General features: G+C 46.8%; 1 protein-coding gene and 1 long non-coding RNA gene across 3 annotated transcripts in view; one reads left to right on the forward strand and one right to left on the reverse strand.

The window, feature by feature from the left end:
- Positions 1-25,753, forward strand: part of LOC138428229 (uncharacterized) — a 1,104,918-nt gene that overhangs the window by 387,526 nt on the left and 691,639 nt on the right. The gene's annotated exons all lie outside the window — the stretch shown is intronic.
- ERG (ETS transcription factor ERG) overlaps positions 1-25,753 on the reverse strand; it is a 323,311-nt gene that overhangs the window by 212,386 nt on the left and 85,172 nt on the right. For both annotated transcript variants that reach the window (XM_069568494.1, XM_069568502.1), the window contains exon 3: positions 18,130-18,217. In XM_069568494.1, coding sequence (XP_069424595.1) covers positions 18,130-18,168 — 39 coding nt within the window. In that variant the 5' untranslated portion in view covers positions 18,169-18,217. The remainder of the gene's footprint in view (positions 1-18,129; positions 18,218-25,753) is intronic.

A 25,753-nucleotide genomic window follows, 5' to 3' on the forward strand; every position in this document is an offset into this window, starting at 1 on the left:
TTGGGTCATTTTTTTCTCATTCATAGGCACATCTCCTCACCAGGCATGCCCTATGTCACCTAAGGTTTTTCGTTTTGTTTTGTCTTGTTTTTAGTAATTATCAGTGCATTTTATTTCAACAGCCCTGACTAAAATTTTTTAAAAATTGCAAAAATGATTATAAGCTTTTTAAAAAATGACTGTAAACTTGATAAACTAAGTAGCAGCAGAGCACTGCTCTACTTTTTTAAAAAAACAAACTGAGGTGCAGTTGATTTACAAGAGTGTTAGTTTCAAGTATACAGCAAAGTGGTTCAGTTATACATGTTTTTTTAGGTTCTTTTCCATCATAGCTTACTATAAAATATTGAATATAGCTCCTTCTGCTATATAGCAAATATTTGTTGCTTTTTAAATTTTTTTTCTAATTTCACTTTTGAGGAATAAACTAAAGGAGCTTTTAAGTCCTTTTACTGAATACGTGTGAATTTTCCATTCCTAAAGACTAAGGAATAAGAACAACGGCATATTGTTTAAATTATTCAAAAGAGAAAAATATCCTCTCTCTTTGGGTCTGTTTTCTTTCTTGGTTCTTTTGTTCATGGCTAATATTGCCTTTTAGTTCAGTTCCGTCGCTCAGTTGTGTCCGACTCTGCGACCCCATGAATCACAGCACGCCAGGCCTCCCTGTCCATCACCAACTCCCGGAGTTCACTCAAACTCATGTCCATCGCCTATTTTCCGTCTAATTCTTCTAGGACAACACTCCTCTGAAAGCCAAATAGGAAACCCACCCATCACCTCTTGTCTCACTGGCAGGTTCTAGATCCCTTTTGCAATATGTAACAAAATACGTAAATTTATATAAACTTATTTTTTCAAATAATAATGGAAAGTAAAAATTTGAATTGCAGACTTTTCAAACAATGATTAAGTCACAAAAGATTTGATTTCTGACTGTTACTTTAGGCATACCCTTTTAATCTGTGATGATAAACTTCAACATAAAGACAGATTAAACTTGGATTTTAAAACAAGGGATATGAGAATCATATGCTTAGAGTTCTATATTTCCATCAGCCTCAAACTCAGTTGGCGCAATAATACCATTATTGTAAACTTTTATGGGGCTAATCTGGAGGTCCATATAAATCGGTATTATTGTTTATTTTTGGATACTGATAATAGCAGCCTATTAGCAGTTCATGCAGAATGCGAATGAACGGGGCTTTTCAGAAAATCCACAAAGAATCACTAAAAAATTAGCAGCCATGCTTTGGTTCAGTTTGTTTACTTTTTTAAAGCACATTTGCAGAAGTAACATGCATTCTCTCAAGGCAAACACAAGCAGGATTTTCTGTTAACCCTGGAATTTGATCTTTAAAATTAAAAAAAAAAAAAACTTTCTCTGCTATTTACAGTTTCTGCTTTGGGAAAAATCCCAACATCTGGATACCAGAGTCAGCAGCAAAATCCACAGAGACACATGTGCAATTTTATGCCTGCAAACCCACTATTTTTTCGGGTAAAACGACTGGGGAGGTGATTCTTCCTCATTTCTTACTCCACAGAAATTTTGAGGACTGTTTTCCAAATGGATCCAGGGTAGGAAATCATGTTATGTAACACAAGCCGGTATACATACCTACACGTGTATAACTAAAATCTCCTCCAAAGAGTACTTTTCCTTGCTATATGTGATGCACTCTGAACATTTCCACCCTTTGTCATTTCATTCCATTTCCTTTTGTCAATACCAGCTTTGACTCACGTCCACAAATGGGTCGTGACCTATAGTTTGAAAACCAGGGCTTCCAGGCCATGCTGTGAAAAAGACCAGTCCTTGGGCCAGCAGCGCCAGCAGGGGCCTTGTCTGAAGGGCGGAACCCTGAGGCCCATCCACGCTAGTCTCCAGGTGATGCGTGTGCACGTTCACATTTGAGCAGCTTTGTTCTAGAACACCGGAGAAGGCAATGGCGCCCCACTCCAGGGCTCTTGCCTGGAAAATCCCATGGACAGAGGAGCCTGGTGGGCTGCAGTCCATGGGGTCGCTAGGAGTCGGGCATGACTGAAGCGACTTAGCAGCAGCAGCAACAGCTCTAGAACAGGAGGCTGAGAAGAGGATCTGTCATCTGAACTGAATTTAGACAAAGAACGTGCCTCGAGACCAGCGTTGTTCAAAGGAGCTCTGCCATTCCACCGACTTTAAGAGGCAACACGTCTTTCTGGCAGCGGAGTTAGGTGCAAATAAAAATTTACTTTCCGCTTTTATCAACTGCACCCCACAGGGCTTCCATTAAAGCACAGGGCTCCTAACCTGGGATCCCAGGGCCTCCCAGGGGTGGGGGGTGGGGGTGCTGAATTGGTTGCAACAGATCTGTGAGCATATACGAGTGTGTACGTGTGTGTACATGTGTACTTATTCTGGGTGGTGGGGGAATGGAGGAATACATAGCATTTACCAAATTCTGAAAGAGTTCTAAGATTTGGGCCCTTCCCTGGTGGTCCGGTGGTTAAGACACCACATTTCTGCTGCAGGGGGTAGGGGTCCAATCCCTGGTCCAGGAACTAACATCCCACATGCCATATGGTGCAACCAAAAACAAAAAAATTTATAAGAGTTCCAAGACTTAGAAAAGTCAAGGTGGGCTATCAGGCTATGAAAAGACCCAAAGGAAACATAAACACCTATCACTAAGTGAAAAAAGCCAATCTGAAAAGGCTATGTGCGATATGCTTCCAACTCTGTGACAGTCTGGAATCCACAAGACTATGGAGACAGTAATAAGCTCAGTGGTAGCCAGGGGCGGGGAGGGGATGAAGAAGCAGAGGAGGAATGAACAGGCAGAGCACAGTCACAGAAACATGTTGGTCCAAGGCCACAAAATACACAGCGCCCAGAGTGAACCCGAATGTAAACTGTGGGCTTGGGGTGATGCAGACATGTCAAGGCAGGTTCATCAATTGTCCACAAATATGCCACCATAGTGGGAGATGTTGATAGAGGGAGAGAGGCTGTGGGTGTGTGGGGAGAGAGTATATGTGAAGCATCTCTCTTTTGATCAATTTTGCTGTGAACCTAAAACCCCGTGGATTGTAACCTACCAGGCTCCTCCATCCATGGGATTCTCCAGGCAAGAATACTGGAGTGGGTTGCCATTTCCTTCTCCAGGGAATCTTCCCGACCCAGGGACTGAACCAGGTCTCCCGCCTTGCAGGCAAATGCTTTAACCTAAAAGCACACCAAAAACTACATACAGATGCTTTTGAGCTGTGGTGTGGGAGAAGACTCTTGAGAGTCCTTTGGACTGCAAGGAGATCCAACGAGTCCATTCTAAAAAGGAGATCAGTCCTGAATATTTATTGGACTGATGCTGAAGCTGAAGCTCCAATACTTTGGCCACCTGATGGGAAGAGCTGACTCATTGGAAAAGACCCTGATGCTGGGAAAGATTGGAGGCAGGCAGAGAAGGGGACGACAGAGGATGAGATGGCTGGATGGCATCACTGACTTGATGGACATTAGTTTGAGTAAACTCCGGGAGTTGGTGATGGACAGGGAGGCCTGGCATCGCAAAGAGTCAGACGCAACTGACTGACTGAACTGAACGTCTTCCCCTCCATGGGTCTGGCACTCCCTCTGGCTTCTTGGCCCCGCCAGCTCTCCCTCTCTGGCTCTGGAGGGCTCTGGAGGGATCTGGAGGGCCTCTGTGGGCTCCTCCTCCTCTTCCCAAACTCTGCGTGTTAGAGGGACTCAAAGCTCAGACCTAAGGCTCTTCTGTACCTTGGTTCCCAGGTGAGTTCATCAGTTACCCAGTCTCAAATGCAGACCGATGACTCACCATGTAAATAACCCATCCAATATACATTATGAAGCTGTTTACAAAAATAAAAAAGCTTTGATTAGATCATGTCACCCATTCTGCTTAAGCCCCTAGTAGTCCCTTGCCCCCTGACATGCAGAATAAAATGTTCAAGTCCCAGTCTTTGCAGATCAGAACTTCACATATGGCCTCAGCCGTACTCCACAGCAGCCCCCATCACCTGCTGTTCCTCGAACAAGCCAAGCAGGTTCCAGCCCCTTTGCCCATGCTGTCCTCTCTTCTCCAGGCACAGTTCCCGCATCAGAACATCACTTCCTTCAGGTCCCTCTCTGAACGTGGTGTGTGCATGCTCCGTCTCTGAGTCACGTCCAACTCTCTGCGACAGCATGGCCTGTGTGGTCTGTCCTCTGTCCATGGCATTCTCCAGGCAAGAACGCTGGAGCTGGTGGCCATGCCCTCCTCCCGGGGATCATCCCGACCCAGGGATTGAACCTGGGTCTCCTTAGTCTCCTGGTAGATTCTTTACCATTTCAGCTGTTCCCAAAATCCTTCTCTAATCTCCTGGGCAAAACGGCACCTTTCCCTCCATCACTCTCCTGATGACCTCTTGATCCAGTTCAGTTCAGTTCAGTCTCTTGATTACCTTAATTTTAAACACCACCAACCAGCATTAAAATACGTATATTGATATCTGTACATACATATGTGTTGTAACACTGGCAATATACTATATGTATTTCTGCTTAATCTATCTCAGCCCTAGAATGTCAGCTTCATGCAAGCAGGGATCCTACCTGTTTGGTTCATGCTAGATCCCCATCAATGTTGAATGGTTTTGTGGAAATGAATCCCCAAAATTACAAAATAGAAAGTGCAACTTGCTGATAAGTAAATGAGGAGATAATCACTAGCACAAGCTTTCAAATAAAATAAATTGATGAAAACTCCACTTTCCACTCATCAAATCAGCATAGGCTAAAAATCACAACAAAGGCGATAAAATGGCATTTTCAGATGCTCCTTGGAGAAGTACGAAAAGGCAAAATTGGGTGGGTAAATACTGTTATCCAAAGCCTTAAAAATGTTGATAGTCCTTGAATTAATCAAGGTTTCTGGTCAGGGAGGGCCTTCCCTGATAGTTCAGTTGGTAAAGAACCTGCCTGCAATGCAGGAGACCCTGCTTCGGTTCCTGGGTCAGGAAAATCCACTGGAGAAGGGACAGGCTACTCACTCCAGTATTCTTGGGCTTTCTTTGTGGCTCAGCTGGTAAAGAATCCACCGGCAATACAGGAGACCTGGGTTCAGTTCCTGGGTTGGGAAGATCTTCCGGAGAAGGGAAAAGCTACCCACTCCAGTATTCTGGCCTGGAGCATTCCACGGACTGTATAGTCATAGTATGGCGAAGAGTCTGATACAACTGAGCAACTTGCGCTTTCACATTTCGCTTTCACTTTTCTGATCAGAGAGGTACTGAAAAAAGTGATCTTGTACGAATGTGACCTTGTAGGCAGCTCGAGATAAAAAGCACGTAAGGAAGGCTGGGCGGGAAAAGCAGCAGGCAGATGAACGGTTAGAGACAAGAGACAGGGCAGCTCAGCTCTGAATGCGACACCACAGGGAGAGTGAAGGAGAGGAAAGTGTTAGAGACAAGCCCTGAGTTTTAAGTCTGGTCGCTGGGAGAAGTGGTCATGATGGAAACAGGAAAAGGGGGATTGACAAAATTTTTAAATGATGGCAGGGCTGCTGGTGATGACGCTGATGATGGATAACCATTCCTACTTACCAGACACTATTTTAAGACCTTCACATGAATCACCCATCTGATCTCCCTACAACACGAGGCAGTAGACACCACTCTCCTCATTTTACTGAAAAAAGAACTGAGGTCCAGAGAGGGCTTTGTCCAAAGTCAAACAGCAAATGCCATGCCAGGGATCATAAAGGAAGAAGTCTGGCTTCCCAGCCTGTTTGCTCACCCATTCCTCTGGAACCTCCTTGTCCCAAAGGGAAGTGTGAATAAGTAAAGTGAAGTCGCTCAGTTGTGCCCAACTCTTTGCAACCCCATGGACAGCAGCCTATGAGGTTCCTCAATCCATGGAATTTTCCAGGCAGAGTACTGGATGCTGCTGCTAAGCTGCTTCACTCATATCCGACTCTACGCAACCTCATAGACGGCAGCCCATGAGGCTCCCCCGTCCCTGGGATTCTCCAGGTAGGAACGCTGGAATGAGTTGCCATTTCCTTTTCCAATGCATGAAAGTGAAAAGTGAAAGTGAAGCCGCTCAGTCGTGTCTGACTCTTCTCGACCCCATGGACTGAAGCCTACCAGGCTCCTCCATCCATGGGATTTTCCAGGCAAGAGTACTGAAGTGGGGTGCCATTTCCTTCTCCAGGGGATCTTCCCAACCCAGGGATCGAACCCAGGTGTCCCGCATTGCAGGCAAATGCTTTTACTGTCTAAGCCACCAGGGCAAGCCAGGAAATCTGTTTCCACCTGGTTTCAAACTGGGGACCTTTTGCATGTGAGGCAAACGTGATAACCACTACACTACAGAAACAGGACAAAGGGGAGTGGTTCACCAGAAATACCATGCTGCTGCAGAGTGATGAACCTGGCCTCAAAGGAGGCTGGACTCTCTGTGCCCTAAGCTCGGCATGCAATGCACCAGAATACATGAAGGTGCTCCCAAGACGTGAAGCCTCCGTTCAGCAGAAGTATGGCTCCTCTGATTGGCTGCTCAAGGTACGTGTCCCCACATCCAGGCGAGGTGTCCACACCACTCCTGTAAGTGTGAGACTGGAACTCGGGAGGGAAATCACCCAGAGATGACAGAGTCCCCTGTATGAGGGTGACAGCTGAAGTCATGAGACTTTGAGACCAGAAGGGAGAAAAGGTGTAAGAGGTGAAAGAAGGGGTGGAAGTAAACCACGGAGACGATGCTGTGAAAGTGCTGCACTCAATATGCCAGCAAATTTGGAAAACTCAGCAGTGGCCACAGGACTGGAAAAGGTCAGTTTTCATTCCAATTCCAAAGAAAGGCAATGCCAAAGAATGTTCAAACTACCGCACAATTGCATTCATCTCACACGCTAGAAAAGTAATGCTCAAAATTCTCCAAGCCAGGCTTCAGCAATACGTGAACCATGAACTTCCAGATGTTCAAGCTGGTTTTAGAAAAGGCAGAGGAACCAGAGATCAAATTGCCAACATCCCCTGGATCATCAAAAAAGCAAGAAAGTTCCAGTAAAAAACATCTATTTCTGATTTATTGACTGTGCCAAAGCACTTTCACTGTGTGGATCACAATAAACTGTGGAAGATTCTAAAAGAGATGGGAATACCAGACGACCTGACCTGCCTCTTGAGAAACCTCTATGCAGGTCAGGAAGAAACAGAGGACATGGAACAACAGACTGGTTCCAAATAGGAAAAGGAGTACGTTGAGGCTGTATATTGTCACCCTGCTTATTTAACTTATACACAGAGTACATCATGAGAAACCGTGGGCTGGGGGAAGCACAAGCTGGAATCAAGATTGCCGGGAGAAATATCAATAACCTCAGATATGCAGATGACAACCACCCTTATGGCAGAAAGTGAAGAGGAACTAAAAAGCCTCTTGATGAAACTGAAAGAGGAGAGTGGAAAAGTTGGCTTAAAGCTCAACATTCAGGAAACTAAGATCTTGGCATCTGGTCCCATCACTTCATGGCAAACACATGGGGAAACAGTGGCTGACTTTTTTGGGGGGGGCTCCAAAATCACTGCAGATGGTGACTGCAGCCAAGAAATTAAAAGACGCTTACTCCTTGGAAGGAAAGTTATGACCAACCTAGACAGCATATTCAAAAGCAGAGACATTACTTTGCCAACAAAGGTCCGTCTAGTCAAGGCTATGGTTTTCCCAGTGGTCATGTATGGATGTGAGAGTTGGACTATAAAGAAAGCTTTTTATAGCACTAAAGAATTGATGCTTTTGAACTGTGGTGTTAGAGAAGACACTTGAGAGTCCCCTGGACTGCAAGGAGATCCAACCGGTCCATTCTGAAGGAGATCAGTCCTGAACATTCATTGGAAGGACTGATGCTAAAGCTGAAACTCCAATACTCTGGCCACCTGATGCGAGTAACTGACTCATTGGAAAAAACCCTGATGCTGGGAAAGATTGAGGGCAGGAGGAGAAGGGGTCAACAGAGGATGAGATGGTTGGATGGCATCAGTGGCTCAGTGGACATGAGTTTGAGTAAATTCCAGGAGTTATTGATGGACAGGGAGGCCTGGCGTGCTGGAGTCCATGGAGTCTTAGACACAACTGAGCGACTGAACAGAACTGAAACCTTTACACATGTGACTAGGACATTCAGAGCAGTGGTGCAAAACAATGAAGCCACCAGTGTAAACAGAAAAAGAAAAAAACTCAGCAGCCTTGACAAATGCTTCCCATCATACTAGACTGAAAAATGAGTGTTAGTCTCTCAGCTGTGTTTTACTCTGTGACCCCATGACGGTGGCCCACCAGGCTCTTCCATCCATGGGATTCTCCAGGTAAGAATACTAAAGTGGGTTGCCATTCCCTTCTCCAGGGAATCTTCCTGATCTTGACACCGGGTTTCCTGCATTGCAGGCAGATTCTCTACTGTCTGAGCCACTAGCACAGACCTGGTAAGACTAGGTTAATCATTAATAAATATTCATTATCTTAAGCAAGGTCCACAGAAACACCTCAGGCGCTTGTTAAAATGCAGGTCTCTAAGTCCAGCCCAAACTTACTGGAGACAGAGCTTTCTCAGAGAGCCCAGGAATCTGCATTTTGATTAGATCTCCGGGCTATCTGCAAGAAACGTAGCAGGAACAGTGCACGAATCATTCTCCAGGCAAATGATCTGAATGTCCTCCAACCCCCGTTTATAACCCTGGTAAAGCTGGAGCCCTCCCTGAAAGTCACTGTCATTGAAGCTTAATGAGAAGTTGCCAGTTTGGGGTGAGAGCACACCATTAAGCCCCCCCAGCACTTCCACTGAGCCCAGCCCCCACCAAGAGATGGAGCTCAGCCCCAAAGAGGAGCAGGAAGTCAGCAGCAAGAGACAAAGTCAGCCCTGCTTCAGCGAACTTCACCCAGAATACATGCAGGTAAGACTTTGGATGTTAAAGTCTCTACAGTTTTGCCATATCGAATATCTTGATATTTTTAAACAGTGTTACCTTCTGGTTACACAAATCATCTCCATTCATTGTGGGAGGATTCACAGATCTGTTTTTCTGTGTTTCATTAAGTGCCACCATCCCAGAGAAAAATGAAACCACACAAAAATGACCTCGCAGCGATAAACAGTCAAGAGTCACCAGGTTTGTTGAGGGATGTGCTAAATAACCCCATCGGCATGTGATCAAAGCTCATTTACTGAGGAAAACACAGGCAGCATGTCGAAGGCTTGTATCATCTTCCCAGGACACAGATTCAGGGAGGAAAGCTCTGGACCTCTGTTGAGCATGTCATCGAACAGATAAACAGTCCACCCTCCTGGGAAGCAAAGTCACTATGAATCAGATTTGCAAAGAAGTGCAAAAGGCTCACGGTTCAGGGGGTCCTCCATGGGTCAGGTAGGAGCTGGGTAGGGCGCTCCCAGCTGGGAGCCCTTGTCTCTCCTCCAGGGTGATGGGACAAGTCACAGAAGTCATCCAGTCTCTAACTCAGATGCAGACCGGGGCACTTTCTGCATCTGCTTCGTGTTACTTTAAAAGCATCCTGCTCATCGGCTGGGTTCTCAGGCCTCCCAGTGACCTTGTGCTTAATGCTGCCTACTTGTTAAATCTCTTTCAGACCCTTCCTTCTATGAAATGCAAACAGGGTTTAAGTTTAGCATCTTTTATGGTCAGAAATATTTAGCATTGCTTCCAGAGAGGCGGCCATGGAGTCATCTGGGAAAGAAGGCAGTCCAGCAGTGGACCTCCTGGCAACTACTGACCCTGTTATCTTTACAGCTATTTCCAGAATATTCCCTCTTTTTCATTCTCCCCTCCTACTATCACTCTGTAAGTGTATGCTAATATATTTATAATATTATACATTAATAATATAATAATATACAACTGCTTTAGTTTTTAATAATAATATACTGTGATACCATTGGCAACAGTTAATATATTAATGTATAACACATTAATAACATTAATTATATGTGTGTGCTCAGTTGCTCAATTGTGTCCAACTCTTTCCAACCCCGTGGACTGTAGCCCACCAGGTTCCTCTGTCCACGGGATTTCGCAGGCAAGAATACTGGAGTGGGTTGCCATTTCCTTCTCCAGTGGATCTTCCCAACCCAGAGATCAAACCCACGTCTTTTGTATCTTCTGCGTTACAGGCAGATTCTTTATCACTGTGCCACCTGGGTAATAAAGTGTTAATAATATATTATCAAGCTTATCAGTAATATATATAAACAATATAAAAATATATTATATAATGACTATAAAACTCAACAATATATAATATACTGCATCATATATTAATAATACATTATATAATTAAGGATATTAATGATATTACAATATGTTGATAATAATGTGTGATGTTATAAAAGTGAAAGTTGATCAGTCGTGTCTGACTCTTTGCCACCCCATGGACTATACAGTCCTTGGAATTCTCCAGGCCAGAATACTGGAGTGGGTAGCCTTTCCCTTCTCCAGGGGAATCTTCCCAACCCAGGGACTGAACCCAGGTCTCCCACATTGCAGGCAGATTCTTTACCAGCTGGGCTACAAGGGAAGTCCATGTGATGTTATAATAAGTGTTTAATGGGAGCCAAGCACTCTTCTGAGTGCTTGAAAAGCATTAACATTACCTAATTTAATCCTCATGACCCTATGAGGTAGGTACACTGTCTATCCCCAAGCTACAACTGTGGCAACGGATAAGAAGTTCTGTCTGTTGTTCAGTTGCTAAGTTGTGTCTGACTCTTTGCAACCCCATTTACTGTAGCACGCCAGGCTTCCCTGTCCTTCACCATCTCCCAGAGGTTGCTCAAACTCACGTCCATCAAGTCAGTGATGCCATCCAACCATCTCATCCTCTGCCGTCCCCTTCTCCTCTCGTCTTCAGTCTTTTCCAGCATCAGGGTCTTTTCAAATAAGTCAGCTCTTGCCATCAGGTGGCCAAAATATTGGAGCTTCAGCTTCAGCATCAGTCCTTCCAATGAGCACTCAGGACTGATTTCCTTTAGGATGGACTGGTTGGATCTCCTTGCTGTCCAAGGGACTCTCAAGAGTCTTCTCCAACACCGCAATTCAAAAGCATCCATTCTTCAGCACGCAGCCTTCTTTAGGATAAGTGATAGTGCCAGGCTTCAAACCTAGACCATCTGGCCCCAACCCACTTCTAAAAAATGGGCCAAAAAATAAATAAATGTTAAAGGGGAAAAGAACAGGAAGGGGGGAAAAAATCATAATTAGAAACAAATCCTGAGAAAGTCGATTTTTCAATCCTTCTCCACATGTGGAAGCAACTAGAAAGCAGAGCAGAGAAACTGTTTACCCTGTGGTCAACTGTCTGCAACTGATCCTCACACGAAACCCTGGGAGCAAGAGCTGGAGGTCCGCTGGCCGTGAACCCCAGGCCTGAGCCCGGTGCGCTCCTCTGGACCACAGAGCAGCGACAGGCTCCAGGCATTTCCAGACGAGGCAGCCAGTGGGCCCGACCTGGGAGCCATCAGGTAGGGCACAGTCTGAAGCCCCCAATGCTCCACCTGGCCCAGCACGGTGGGACCCCCAGGAAGACCGCCAGGCTGTCTGTCCCCAGGCAGAAGCCACGCTGGCCCAGCACAGGGCTTGTCTCAGGACGAGCTGGGACGAGTGAGGTGGGGTGGGGAGGTCCAGCCTCTGCCCTGCGCCGTGTCCCAGAACAAGTGTTTGGGGAACACATATCCTCTGCCCCGGACTGCAGATGCTGTGTCTTTATGTTCTCTTATTCCCACATCCAGGCTTCCCTGGTGGCTCAGATGGTAAAAATCCGTCTGCCATTCAGGAGACCCGGGTGCAACCCCTGGGTCAGGAAGACCCCCTGGAGAAGGGCATGGCAACCCACTCCAGTACCCTTGCGTGGGGAATCCCACGGGCAGAGGAGCCTGGTGGGTTACAGTCATGGGGTCACAAACAGTCAGACATGACTGAGCCACCCATACCTACCCCACCAACCCATTTCAAGTGCACAGAAGGCGTTGATAAAAAATGTTTGAATGAATGGACAAGTGAATCAGAGAGAGATTCCTTGTTGCAAAAGGATGCAATGAAGTCACTCAAAGAGCTAAAGACGGGTGGACTCACTCAACTTGGAAATGGCCAATGGACTGAACAGACACGTAGCTGCCGGGGGCAGGGGGCTGCGGCTGAAGGAGGTGTGCATTGGGAGTCTGGGGTTAGCAGACTCAAACTGTTATACAGAGAATGGGTAAACTAAGAAGTCCCGCTGTATAGCACTAGGGACTCTATTCAAGGACCAGTGATACACAATACTGGAAAAGAAACGAGAAAAGGATTTGTATGTATGTGTATGACTGAATCACACTGTCATATAGCAGACATTAACATAACCCTGCAAATCAACTACCGTCTGATTTAAAAACAAAAGAGCACAGCAAAGAGCCTGGAGAGCCCCGCGCCCAGGTTCAGGGCAGGCACAGCCCGTCACCACGGTCCCCTGCCCAGATGTCACGTGACCAGAGCTGGCTCCTGCCTTTCCTCAGCAGCTAGACCCGCGATGGACCAAATGGTCTCTATCTTCCTTCCATGGCGATCATCAAGGGTTTACAATTAGAAAGTGTCTTCCCAAATGTGATGCCATCCTGAGCAGCCCACCTCCATCTTCCTGTACTCCTCTTTCAGCATCTTACCTTCTTTCCTGCAAATATCACGCTTACACAAACAGGATATGTGACACTGTGCAACTTAAAGAACGCAGAGCAAACATTCTCACCTGGACTCAGCCGACACAGGCAACACCACGACCTCAGAACTGCCCCCGACCCAAGTCCCTTCTCCAAGCCTTCCCCTCCCTGACAAGGCATGTTTTTCCGTCCTGAATTATATATGCATACTGAGCCTTTGTTCTTCTTTTTGCCACATATGTGTGTGTCTCTGAGCAACTTATGTTTTGTAGTTTTTCCTCTTTTTGATCTTTATATGCGGAATCATACTCTGTTCATTCTGCTATGACTTTTTTTCACCCAACCTTGATAATCACGCACACGGATACACAGACACAGCTGGATGCTTGTAGTTAATTCTTCGCCGCTGTGTAGTATTCCACCGGGGGCAGACTATAATTTATTTATCCTTTCTCCTGGTGGGCATTTGGGTGGTTCTAGTTGTTTGCTTATGCGTGTTTCCTGGCCACCTGTATATCCCTAGGGTATATACTAAGGTAGACCTGCTGGAGCATGATTAGCTTAAGTAGGCAACACCAAACTAGTAACAAAGTACAGTTGGTATTATACCAGCTTGGCACCCTGTGGAGGGAAGGACTTTCTGTACCACTTTTAAACCTCTATGCCAGTAACTGACATTATATGTATATCATTACTATCATATCCCTTATTCCTCAACCACCTTTCAGAGTAACTAGCCAACTAGTTATTAGCCAACTAGCCAACGTGTCCCATACATGCACTCATTCCCTTGGATGTGGTCATGGTATGTTTCAGGTCCATACACATCCATGAAAAGTACATGATGTTGTTTGGGAAGTGTGTGTGTTTCCCTCTATGTAAACAGTACTGTGCCACTGAGCACATCTTGTTTCAGATATTTTTTTCACTCAGCATTTTCTAAGAAGTATCTACGTGGCTCTATGTAAATCAGACATGATGACACTGTGAATTCTTCAATATGGAGATGGTGCCCTCATTTTACGGACCACAGGAGCTCCTGGTGGGGTCTAGGTGCATTACCTGTAATAACAGATCACTAAATCCTCACACTAATCCCCAAAGTAGGCACTTCCGCTTCAAAAAAGAGGAAACCAAGGCAGAGAGATTAAAGAAGTCGTACAACATCACCGAGTTCCCAATGACAGAGTGGGAACTGAATCAGGTCCTAGGAGGCCAGGACCCGCATCATGAACTTTGCCAAGAACGCGCGGCTCAGGGAGTTTCAGGAACCAGCATCGCGAGGTCACACAGCCTGAGATCCACGGGGTAGAACTAAAATTCAGACCCTTCCCCTCTCAGTCCCATCCTCTGGCCAGTTCAAAAATGTACAGTATTCCAAGTGGGTAACTGGTGAATGGCAAAGGAAACGATTACAAAAGGTAGCGATCGGACGTCTCTTTAAAGTCATAAACTTCACTACTCTGCCCATCCTCTTCATCCAATGTTAGCAAAAGTAAATACTAAAACAACTCTTATGAGGAAATGCAATGACATAAATGGGGAACTCCTTTATCAGGATGAGAATTAATCACCAAAATCTTTGCCAAATCCTAGTAAAATAGATTTTCTAGTCTTTTTTCCCTGCTGAGGGTGTAACAGGAATTAGGAAATTCAACTCCACATTCGAGACTTTGTGGCCTGTGCTTAGTCATGCTGGCCCAGCACCTTTGTAAAAATGTTGCCTATAGCCTGAAATATACAGAATAGCCTGTTCTCAAGCCTCTAACCTTTAAAGGTACAGCACTTTTCCATTTGCGGAAATAAAAAGTTGCAGAGCAGAAAGCAACAGCTGTCTCATTGGAAGTTTATAGGAACATTGTGACAAGACCTACACAGAGACCTGCAAGAACAAAGGATTCCTGCGCCAAGAAGTTCACGACAATGAGCCTCACCACCTCCCTCCTTTTTTTTTTTTTTTTTAGTAAAAAAGAGGCCTGAGTTCTTCAGGACACTAGTCTACCATCTTCTCCGTCTGCTGACTTTCTGAATTAAAGCACTATTACTCCAACAACTCACAACTTACCTCTGAATTTATTAGCCTGTCATGCAGCAACCAGTCCGAGTTTGGCTGCGGTAACAGGGAAAAGAGTCTGGATCCATCTTTGGTGGTAAAAGGTGCTACCCGTTAGCAGAGCAGCCGAATGGTCACATGACCTAACCAGCTAAGTGCATACTGTTGTGACACCATAATTTTTATCACAAGAAAGTGCTTGAGCCTTCCCTGGTGGTCCAGTGGTTAAGAATCGACCTGCCAATGCAGGGGACACAGGCTCCATCCCTGATCCGCCAAGATCCCACAAGCTGAGGGACAGCTAAGCCCAAGCCCATGAGCCACAACCAGGAAGTCAGAGCTCTAGGGCCTGTGCTCGGCAACAACAACAAAAACCATGGCAAGGAGAGGCCGCCGCGCTGCGGTGAAGACTGTGCGACCAGAGAAAGCCTGCTCACGGCGACGAAGACCCAACGCAGACTTAAATAAATAATATAAAATGCTTGGCTGCTGCTGCTAAGTCGCTTCAGTTGTATCCGACTCTGTGCAGCCCCATAGATGGCAGCCCACCAGGCTCCGCTGTCCACGGGATTCTCTAGGCAAGAATACTGGAGTGGGTTGCCATTTCCTTCTCCAAAAAAGTGCTTGGAAGGACTGGAAAAGAAAGACAAATAAAATCTGCTTAATAACTTACTATTCTCATCAATGAAGAACAGGCTAAAAATACATTTAAAGTTTGGTTCATTTTCCTTGTAAACCAACTGCCACAACCGTCTCATTATGTAAGTCAAGACTAACATTTCATAATTATTTACCATCCCTCCTTTGTAAAATCATTTCCAGCTCTTTCAATATAGAAAGGATAAGAGTAATTTGCTCTGGCAGGAAAGAACTATAGGAAGCTATGTGGGATACATTTCCTAAATACAAAACGATCATTTCTCTCCTCCAGATCAGCCTATGCAGAGGTACGAAGGATGCATGAAGTCTTTATGGCTGTCTCCCAGCACAACTGCCATGCGAAGTCAGTTCTGTGGAGAATTCAAGTACTTTTCAGATGAGAAAAACATTTCTAGAGCAGTGAGCCAAAAACAAACTCTTCCACTCTCTGCATTAACATATCAAGTGAACCCTGTCATGTGTCATTTATAAGAACTTCCTCTCCAAGAAATAAGAGCTGTGTCCCTTAGTCCAGAACCAGAAACATTTCGGCACAGAAAATTTTACTGAGTAAACTCCCCAAACTGGGTATTTTAAGGAAACAGTAGAAAGCAGTCTTATTTTCCTGACTGTTGTCAAGGACACCAATTCCATATACAGAAAAAAAAGGAAGTCCAGGAATAATTATTAAAATTTCAGTAGGTGGAATTTGATAGATTTACAAGAGAAGCAAATGGCTTTAATAGAATTCTCTCTACCTCAGCGCCAACATCGGCTATTACTATCTGCCGCTCTAAATTGCCAGTTCATCTTCAAAGACACAGAAGCAATTTGAGTTGAAATTTGCTTCTAAGAAACTCTCAAGGTTACCATTTCTCAAAATTATCCTTCACTTACATTTACATTAAGCAATATGAAGATAATAAGATAAATCAGAGCTGAAAACATAGCTTATTTCTGAGATCAAATACAGAATGTTTCTCCTGAACACATTTATAGGGATCGTGTTTCTCAGAGTTGTCTCTTTGGACTGGATAAATTAACTTTTAAAATCTGCAATAATTTCTTGCTGACCTCATCTTTTCCTTCTGATTGGTTACGAATAAAACGCCAGTCAAAATGAATTTCAGTTGTTGCTGCTCATACTCGGAGCTTCAGAAGATATTTCTCGTATCACCTTCCTTCTCCGAGAGCTTCTCTTTGCAACCTGTGGCTGGCTTCACGATTAACAGAGACTAAAAGAAAAAAGGTCCCCTCCCCCATCTGGGTGTAGCACGAACACACTCACCAAACACATTCCAGATATTTCTGAAGAAACCTTATCTCAGCCACAAGAGTTTTCCCACTTGTGTTTCTGTAGACATAGCAGCCATACCCCAATAAACCATCACACAGAAATCAAACAATAGTGTCTGCCAGAAGGGCCTCTCCTCTCAGTCCCTGGAAGAAACCTAGCATCCTCCACACCCTTCGGACTCCCCGTTATTTCTCACACTTGCAAGAACACCCACAAAGCTATAAAAAAAACTTAAAACTCATGACTTCTAATTCCATTCTCAAAGAAATCAAATGTGTGTGAACGTGAGTTACACATGATACACAACACTTTCCCAAATATACTGCTTTTAAAATGCACGCGTATATGTAAAGGCATGTGTGTACATGTCACTTTGGAGGGGTGTTTTATGTTTTAGTACCCCCCCCAAATGGTAAAATCATTCAATACCATAAACTTTCTCCTTTATAAGCCATTTTCAATTTTCAATAAATGTTTCAGGTAAAGAGTAAAAATTAGTAAAAAAAAAAAAAAACCAACTCAACCAGGCCACTTGGGGAAATGAACTTATAAGGGGAAAGTCAAGAACTGGCAAGGCAGTGAGCGAGGTGGGCCAACGCAGACAGCTGAACCAACCAGCGCAGGTGCAGACAGCCTGTCTGGCTGATGTAGCTCAAGCCCCAGCATTTTCTGTAACTTTTATTTGGGTCAAGTATATGAAAACCATCACTTCATTTCCTCCCGGTGGCTGCAACCACGTGGACGCGGAGCCCTAAAAGGAATGGGCCGGCTTCCTTGCAGGGACTTGCCTTGGCTCGAGTCTCAGCCCCCCGGTTCTCTCACCTCCAGGGCCCGCGGAAGAGCTGTCAGTGGGCAGAAGAGGGGGGCAGGCGTGGGTGACGAGCTGCTGAAGTGTCGGGGCACCCCGATAACACAGTGGCTGAGCGCTGGAAACCCGGGCCCCCGCCCCTCCCGTCTCTCCCTAGGTAACCCCGGGAAGCGTCAAAGAGATGGAATTAGAACAGAAGTCAGAGAATTTGGATGTGGTTTTCGATGTTAACTCAGGGGTCAGCTCTCCTTCCCTGCAAAGAACCAGATAGTAAATACTGTCAGCTTTGCAGCCCATATGGTCTCCCAAGATGGAAGGGCTCAACTCTGCCATAACAACGTGGAAGCAGCCCCCGGTGGCATGGAAATGAGCGTGGCTAGAGCCCAGGAGAACACTCCTTCTGCGCAATGAAATCTAAATTTCCTGTCATTTACATGCACTGTGAAATACTCTTTTGATTTTTTTTAACCATTTAAAATCTGAAAGGCATTTTCTTAACTCCCGAGCTGTGGAAAAACAGACAGTGGACTGGGTTTGGCCCACAGCTGTGGACTGCTGACCCTGGCACTCACTGAGAGGTGGGCAGACGTCTGTGAAAATCCAGTCAAGAAGGAAGTCAGGGCAGCTTCCTGGCCAGGATAGAACCTACCTTGATATGAGCTGCTGGGTCTGGGACAGTCTGAATCATGACCTTCAGGAGGCGAGCGCGGCTACCATTCACTCAGCATCCGAGGCAGCTAGGAGACACAAAGGGGTGTCACAAACAGTCCATGAGGACTGAACACAGCACACACACAACACTAAAGAAATCCCAGCCCTGCTTTAAACGTTTGCCTTTATTTAAAAAAAATTAAAATTTATTTTGTATTGGAGTATAGCCGATGAGGAAGGACAGGGAAGCCTCGTGTGCTGCAGTCCACGGGGTCGCAAAGAGTCAGACACGACTGAGCGACTGAAGAACAACAGCAACAGCCAATTAATGGGGCTCTAACGGGGCTCCCCAGGTGGCAAAGGATCTGCCGACGCAGAAGACGAGTTCGATCCCTGGGTCAGAAAGGTTCCTAGAGGAGGACACGGCTTCCCACTCCAGTATTCTTGCCGGAATATTCCCATAGAGGAGCCTGGCGGGCTACGGTCCACAGGCTCGCAAAGAGTCAGACACGACCTGGCACATACAATGATTCACAATGTTGACAGTTTAGATATGGACAGCGAATGAAGTGACTAGAACCTGACTTCCCTTATGTTGGGAGTAACATTTAGTTTTAATCCCCAAACCCATAAGATGTCAAGCTCCCCCAAATCCAAGTCAAATTCAGTTGATACACATCATTTTCCATGAGCAGCATCTATGAACAATCATTCAAAGGAAGAAATGAGACCCCCAAAATGATATTTACTATTATATTGACAGAACTGGACTCCGACATTTCTACCCAAACTAATATCATCTATACATCTGGACGTGGGCCACCTGATGCAAAGAGTCAACTCACTGGAAAAGACCCTGATGTTGGGAAAGATTGAAGACCGGAGGAGACGGGGGTGACAGAGGATGAGAAGATAGGATGGCATCATTGACTCATAGACAGGAGTTTAAGTAAGCTCCGGAAGACGGTGAAGGTCAAGGAAGCCTGGCGTGCTGCAGTCCATGGGGTCACAAAGAGTCAGGTGGGACTGAGCAACTGAACACCAACACAGGTCTGTAAGCTTTGTGATTAAGTGCTCAGCCATGGCTGACTCTCCGAAACTCTATGGACAGGCTGTAGCCCACGTGATTCTCCAAGCAAGGATACCGGAGTGGGTTTTCATGCTCTCCTCCAGGGGATCTCCCCAACCCAGGGATAGAACCCCTCGTCTCTTGCATCTCCTGCACTGGCAGGCAGATTCGTTACCACTGTGCCACCAGGGAAGCCTGTGGACACCCAGGGAAGTCAATAACTTCTCCAAGATCACATGCTTAATAAGAAACAATGCCAGGATTCAGGTCAGACTGGCCTGACACCAAAACCCAAAAGGATCTTCGGTTTCACATAATTAACAGGTTTCACCCTGTATTGTGAAGATAATTTAATGTACTGACAATTTAAACCCACATGAATTAAATGTTAAGATAGGAATATTCTAGGGATAAAGACATCACCCAGGATACTCCTTTCTTCAGATTACAAACCAGCCTGCTGCGGTTCTTTTCTGCCCTCCCACACAAGAACCACTCTCCACTTCCCCCCCTCCCCCCTCCCGCCGGCCACACAGCCTGCTGGTGCCCCCCAGGGTTGACCCTTACAGATGACCTCAGCTGGGCACCCTTGCCTTCTGGGCCCAATCAAATCTGACCAATGGGACACTGTCTGGAGTTCAGGGGGCGGGAGGAGAGAAGGGCAGTGATACTTCTTCCCCGCAGCTACCCACCATCCAGTGGAGGGCCCCTCCATTCCTGGCCACAGTCCAGCAAAGCTGATCCCAAGGGGAACCTCTCCCATCCTCGGGACCCTTCCCCAGGGCTCCAGGCACCATTGCCCCAGTCAGCCCTGGGCTCTCTGTAGGTCTTAGCCATCGGCTGCTTTCTGGCACTGAAAGCAACTTTTTACAATTTATGTCTTTAGGTGGCATCGCTTTTTGTTTAACAGTTACTGTTGTGTGTTTTTTCATAAATCAGGCCTCTGACTCTGAGCAGTAGTAAACTTTGGAATGAAAATAAGCAGCTTGCTGACAGGAAGACAGACAGAAAAGAGGACTTCCAAGTTTCCTTGCAAACACACCACTCCAGGGGGTCTGCTGGGGCTCTCTCGGGAGTACATCTGTAATCCAGGCTTTCTGACCCTCTCGAGGTACAAACACATCGACTTTCGACACAGCTCGGTCCCTCACAGGATGCCTTTATCTTCAGGTCTGCATGCTTGGGGGTGCGTCTGACTCTTTGTGACCCCATGGACCACAGCCCGCCAGGCTCTTCTGTCCATGGGATTTCCCAGGCAAGAATACTGGAATGGGCTACCATTTCCTTCCTCAGGGGATCTTCCAGACCCAAGGATGACACCCGTGTCTCCGGGGTCTCAATGGATTGGTAGGTGGAGTCTTTACCTCTGAGCCACCAGGGTAGCCCTAATGCTTGGGGGGTGGGGGTGGGTGGGGTGGAGTCTATCCCCCAGGTGGCTGCAAGTCCCAGGAACAGGGGGAGCTTGGTTGTTCAAGAAAATGACAAACTTGGAACCTCAGACATTATTTTTCCCTAAAGCCAAATTTCTTCATCCTGGGAAATATGCAATTCCCCCTTCAAGTCAAAAGTAAAATCTGAGGGATAATAGTTGCTAAATATGCAAAAGGAAGGAAGCACTGTCTTGAAATTTACTTGGGGAATGGTTGAAGGTAACCCACGTTCTTGGCAAACTAGGGGGAGGACAGAGGATGGGGCCTGGCCAGAGGTCTCTCTCAGAACTGGCTCCCCTGGGGGTGGGGGATTCCTTCGACTCCCCCAGGACAGCCTCCTGAGGGCTTCCGGACAATAGGAAGCCCCCACCCACCCAACCGCTGTAGGACCCCATGCTCAGGAACAAGGGCTCTTTCTGTAGCCTTCAGCATCTCCCCTAGAAAGCTCACCCCACTCCACCCCTCCCCCCTGCACACACACACCACAAGCCTGTCCCCTACCCTCAAAGCCCAGGACACTTAGCAACCACCTCTGGTCCTGAAATGCTGCAGGAGGCGGCTCTGGGGGGTCCTGAGCGCAGCTCTCCGTTCCCGCTGTGGGAACCCAGTCCCCGAGGCCCAGGGTGGCACAGCAACCTGGCAGGGGCCCGAGGCGGGTACGTGGCTGACACCCGGCCCACATGCCAGGCCCACAGAGGAGGCACCCTGGACACTCCAGCGTGGTCATGCCTCAGATGACCACAGCCCCCGGCAACATCAGGAGAGAACTGTCCAGCCTAGTACGGGATTACGTGAAACAGCAAGTGGGCTGTTGTTTGAGGCTGCTCAGCGTGGGACTGGCTCACGGCCCACACAGGAAACCAAAGTGCCCTGCGTGCGCTGGAGAGGCACAGCGAAGGCGGGGACTCGCAGGCCCACACTCTCCCGTCGTGCTACGGTGGGTTAAAAGAACATCTAAGAACTCAAGCGTTAGTCACTTGGCCATGTCTGACTCTTTATGACCCCATGGACTGTAGCCTGCCAGGCTCTTCTATCCAGCAAATTCTCCAGGCAAGAATACTGGAGTGGGTTGCCATTCCCTTCTCCAGGGGATCTTCCCAACCCAGGGATCGAATCCAGGTCTCCTGCATCTCAGGCAGATTCTTTACAGCTTGTCAGAGCTACCAGACATGATCTCAAGCCCTGACCCACCCTCAAAATGAGCTGGGAAACTGAAGAGGAACCGAGAAACTTCAACCAGAAGACTGGGATTCTCGGAGCTCTTCCCTCCGAGCTGAATCCTCACTTCTCATGATGGGACTCTGCCAGCCTGCTGGGGTTTCTAACTACAGTGAAACAGGATCAACATTCTGGATATCCAAGACCACAGATGCATCACAGAAGTCACAAAGGCCATTCGATCTGTAACCCAGTAAGACATAAACTTAATAACAACTGTTTATGTCTCATGTCTTTTATGAGGAAGTCTGGGGTACTTTCAAGGCATAAGGATGAAGCTGTGGGGAAGGGGATATATAGATTCCAGATGCAATACAGCCACGCCCTTCAAGGGATGGAGAAGGGGAAACAACTGATACAGATACTCAGGGTTCAGTCATGACAGCAGGCAGCCAGGGACACTGCCTGGTGAGGGACATGGGGAGTACCCAGAGGAGGGAGAGAGCCACAGAGGTGCTACCACGATGCCTTGAAGAGCAAGAGGCACACGGACTGGCAGGAAGGCAGGGAAACAGGAAGGCAGGGAAACACTCCTCCCATCCCCCCCCACCTTAGGGGAGCCAGGGTATATGATCCCAACCACCACCACCACCACCACCACCAGGATCATCATCAACTCAAGGAACTTATGAACCAGTCAATCAATGTCAATGAGTGCCAAAGACCTGATGCTTTTGAACTGTGCTGTCGGAGAAGACCCTTGAGAGCCCCTTGGACTGCAAGGAGATCCAACCAGTCTATCCTAAAGGAACAGTCATTGGAAAGACTGATGGAGCTGAAGCTCCAATATTTTGGCTACCTGATGAGAAGAGATGACTCACTGGAAAAGACCCTTTTGCTGGCAAAGATTCGGGGGGCAGGAGGAGAAGTGGGCAGCAGAGGATGAGATGGTTGGATAACATCACCAACTCAACGGACACAAGTTTGAGCAAACTCAGGGAGACAGTGGAGGATAGAGAAGCCTGGTGTGCTGAAGTCCATGGGGTTGCAGAGTCAGACACAACTTAGCAACTAAACAACGGCAACGTGGCTGTCATCCTCCAAACCAGATCAGCTAAGAAGCAACAGCCCCAAAGCCCAGGAGGTGACAGCTCTATCACCTTCCCCACTGTCTCTTCTCTTCACAAACACCCTCAACTGTCTTTGCAGTCACTTAGTGTCTGTTCTTCCTGCCATTTGAGAGGGTTTTATGGATTTTTTAAAAGCTCTTCTAATTCACTTTTGTGTTTCCAATGAGCATTTCTCAAATAGTTAGTCGTTGATGAATGACCTGATGCATCGATATCCCTGTAGGAGCCTTTTATTTTCTCTTTTACTTGCCCTTGAACCCTTGCAAAACTTGGATTTGTGTTGTCTAAAAAGCCTTTCTCGACTACATACTTCTTGCAATAAATTCCTTGGGTAATGTATATGTTTATGACTTTGGATTTCATGACCCAGTGTTCTTTTATTATTGGGTATCTTGAAATGATCCCTTCTTCATCCCTGTTTTGAAAACACCAACGCTTACTACACAGGAACAAATATTTGATTTGAGTTGCTTTAGATAACACTGCATCAAGTACGGACTGGCACACGGGGCCAAAAGGAAGATAAGCGTTGTGTAATTAGGGAGGCACTGCGGTCAAACGGTTAAGAGGAACCGTAGCACGCCAGGCCTCCCTGTCCATCACCAACTCCCGGAGTTTACCCAAACTCATGTCCCTCGAGTCGGTGATGCCATCCAGCCATCTCATCCTCTGTCGTCCCCTTCTCCTCCTGCTTTCAGTCTTTCCCAGCATCAAGGTTTTCTCCAATGAATCAGGTTTCCCCACCAGGGAACCCCGGCCCTCCATATCGGGAGCAGGGAGCCCCATCCACTGAATCACCCAGAGTCCCAGGACCACGTTTTGTTCTAATGAAGTGACCTGTGATGGACCCCTTGATGGCTTCAGGCTGGTCTCAGAAGCTCAGAGCCTTGACGGGAGACCTGGAACTTTCAGCCCCACCCCTTCCCTCTGGAGAGAGAGGAAGAGCTGGAGATTGAACCCGTAACCGATCCTGCCTACGTGATGAAATGTTCAGAAAACCCCTAAACGACAGGATGCAGAGAGTTTCCTAGTTGGTGAGCAATCCCCACGTCCCCCGCTCCTTGGAGAAGAGGTCCCTCTGCTCGGGGCCCTGCTGGACCTCATCCGACAAACTCCCATCCATCTGTTCACCCGTGTCCTCTGTAAAAACCTGTCACAGCAAGTACAGCACTGTCCTGACTTCTGCGGTTCCTTCCATCGAATCACTGAATCCTGCGTCATAAAGCAAACCCCCCTGGCTATAGATTTCACATATGTAATGTATACGCTCCAAGGCTCTTCTCTCAAATCATCCCACCCTCGTCCGCCCCCACTGCGTCCATAAGTCTGCTCTCTAGGTCTGTGTCTCCTTTGAAAGTGAAAGTGTTAGTCACTCGGTCGTGTCTGACTCTTTGTGACCCCAGGGACTGTAGCCCGCCAGGCTCCTCTGTCCACGGAGTCCTCCAGGCAAGAACACTGGAGTGGGCTGCCATTTCCTTCTCCAGGGGATCTTTCCCACCCAGGGAATGAACCCGGGTCTCCCGCACTGCAGGCAGACTCTTTACCAGCTGACCCACCAGCAAAGCCACCGGGGTCTCCTTTGCTGCCCTGTAAATCGGTCCATCAATGCCATTTCTCTAGATTCATATATATGCGTTAATATTCAACATTTGTCTTTCTCTTTCTGAGTTACTTCACTCTGTTTAATAGGCTCTAGGTTCATCCGCCTCATTAGAAATGAGTTAAATATGCTCCTTTTGTGGCTGAGTAATATTCCACTGTGTATATATACCACACTTTGCTTGTCCCTTCATCTGTTGATGGACATCTAGGTTGCTCCCATGTCCTAGCGACTGTAAATAGCGCTGCAGTGAACTCTGGGCTACATGCCTCTTTTTCAGTTCTGGTCTCCTCAGGGTATATGCCCAGTAGTGGGATTGCTGGGTTGTACTCTATGACAACCCAGAGGGGTGGGATGGGGCGAGGAGTGGGAGGGGGTTCAAGAGGGAGGGGACATGTGTATACCTGTGGCTGATTCATGTTGATGTATGGCAAAAACCATCACAATATTGTTAAGTAATTATCCTCTAATTTTAAAAGCATTACTGAATCCTGGAGAGAGGTTGTGGGAACCCCTAACTGTAGCCCAGCTGGACAGAAGGATGGGTGACCTGGGGACCTGATGCTCTCCACTGGTGTCTGCAGTGGGGGACAGTCTTGCGGGACTGCGCCTTCATCCTGTGGTATCTGGCACGAACTCTGGGAGGTCTCAGAATTAAATCAAATTATAGGATGCTCAGTTGGTATTAGAGAGCTGTAGAAGTGACTGATGGAGTTGGAAAAGATGACACCTATTTGATGTCAGGAGGAAAAAAGACCCTCAATTACCACCTCCAAACTGATGCTCTGAAGTTCACATATGAAAGTGAAAGACAGTTGCACCTTGGAAGAAAAAGCTATGACCAACCTAGACAACATATTAAAAAGCAGAGACATTATTTGCCAACAAAGGTCCGTCTAGTCAAAGCTAAGGTTTTTCCAGTCGTCATGTATGGAAGTAAGAGTTGGACTATAAAGAAAGCTGAGCACCAAAGAATTGATGCTTTTGAATTGTGGTGTTGGAGAAGACTCTTGAGAGTCCCTTGGACGGCCAAGAGATCAAACCAGTCCATCCTAAAGGAAATCAGTCCTGAATATTCATTGGAAAGACTGATGCTAAAGCTGAAACTCCAATACTTTGGCCACCTGATGGGAAGAACTGACTCATTGGAAAAGACCCTGATGCTGGGAAAGATTGAAGGCAGGAGAAGAAGGGGACGACAGAGCATGAGATGGTTGGATGGCATCACCAACTCA

Source organism: Ovis canadensis, chromosome 1 (genome assembly GCF_042477335.2).
Source record: "Ovis canadensis isolate MfBH-ARS-UI-01 breed Bighorn chromosome 1, ARS-UI_OviCan_v2, whole genome shotgun sequence".
NCBI classification, from domain to species: domain Eukaryota; kingdom Metazoa; phylum Chordata; class Mammalia; order Artiodactyla; family Bovidae; genus Ovis; species Ovis canadensis.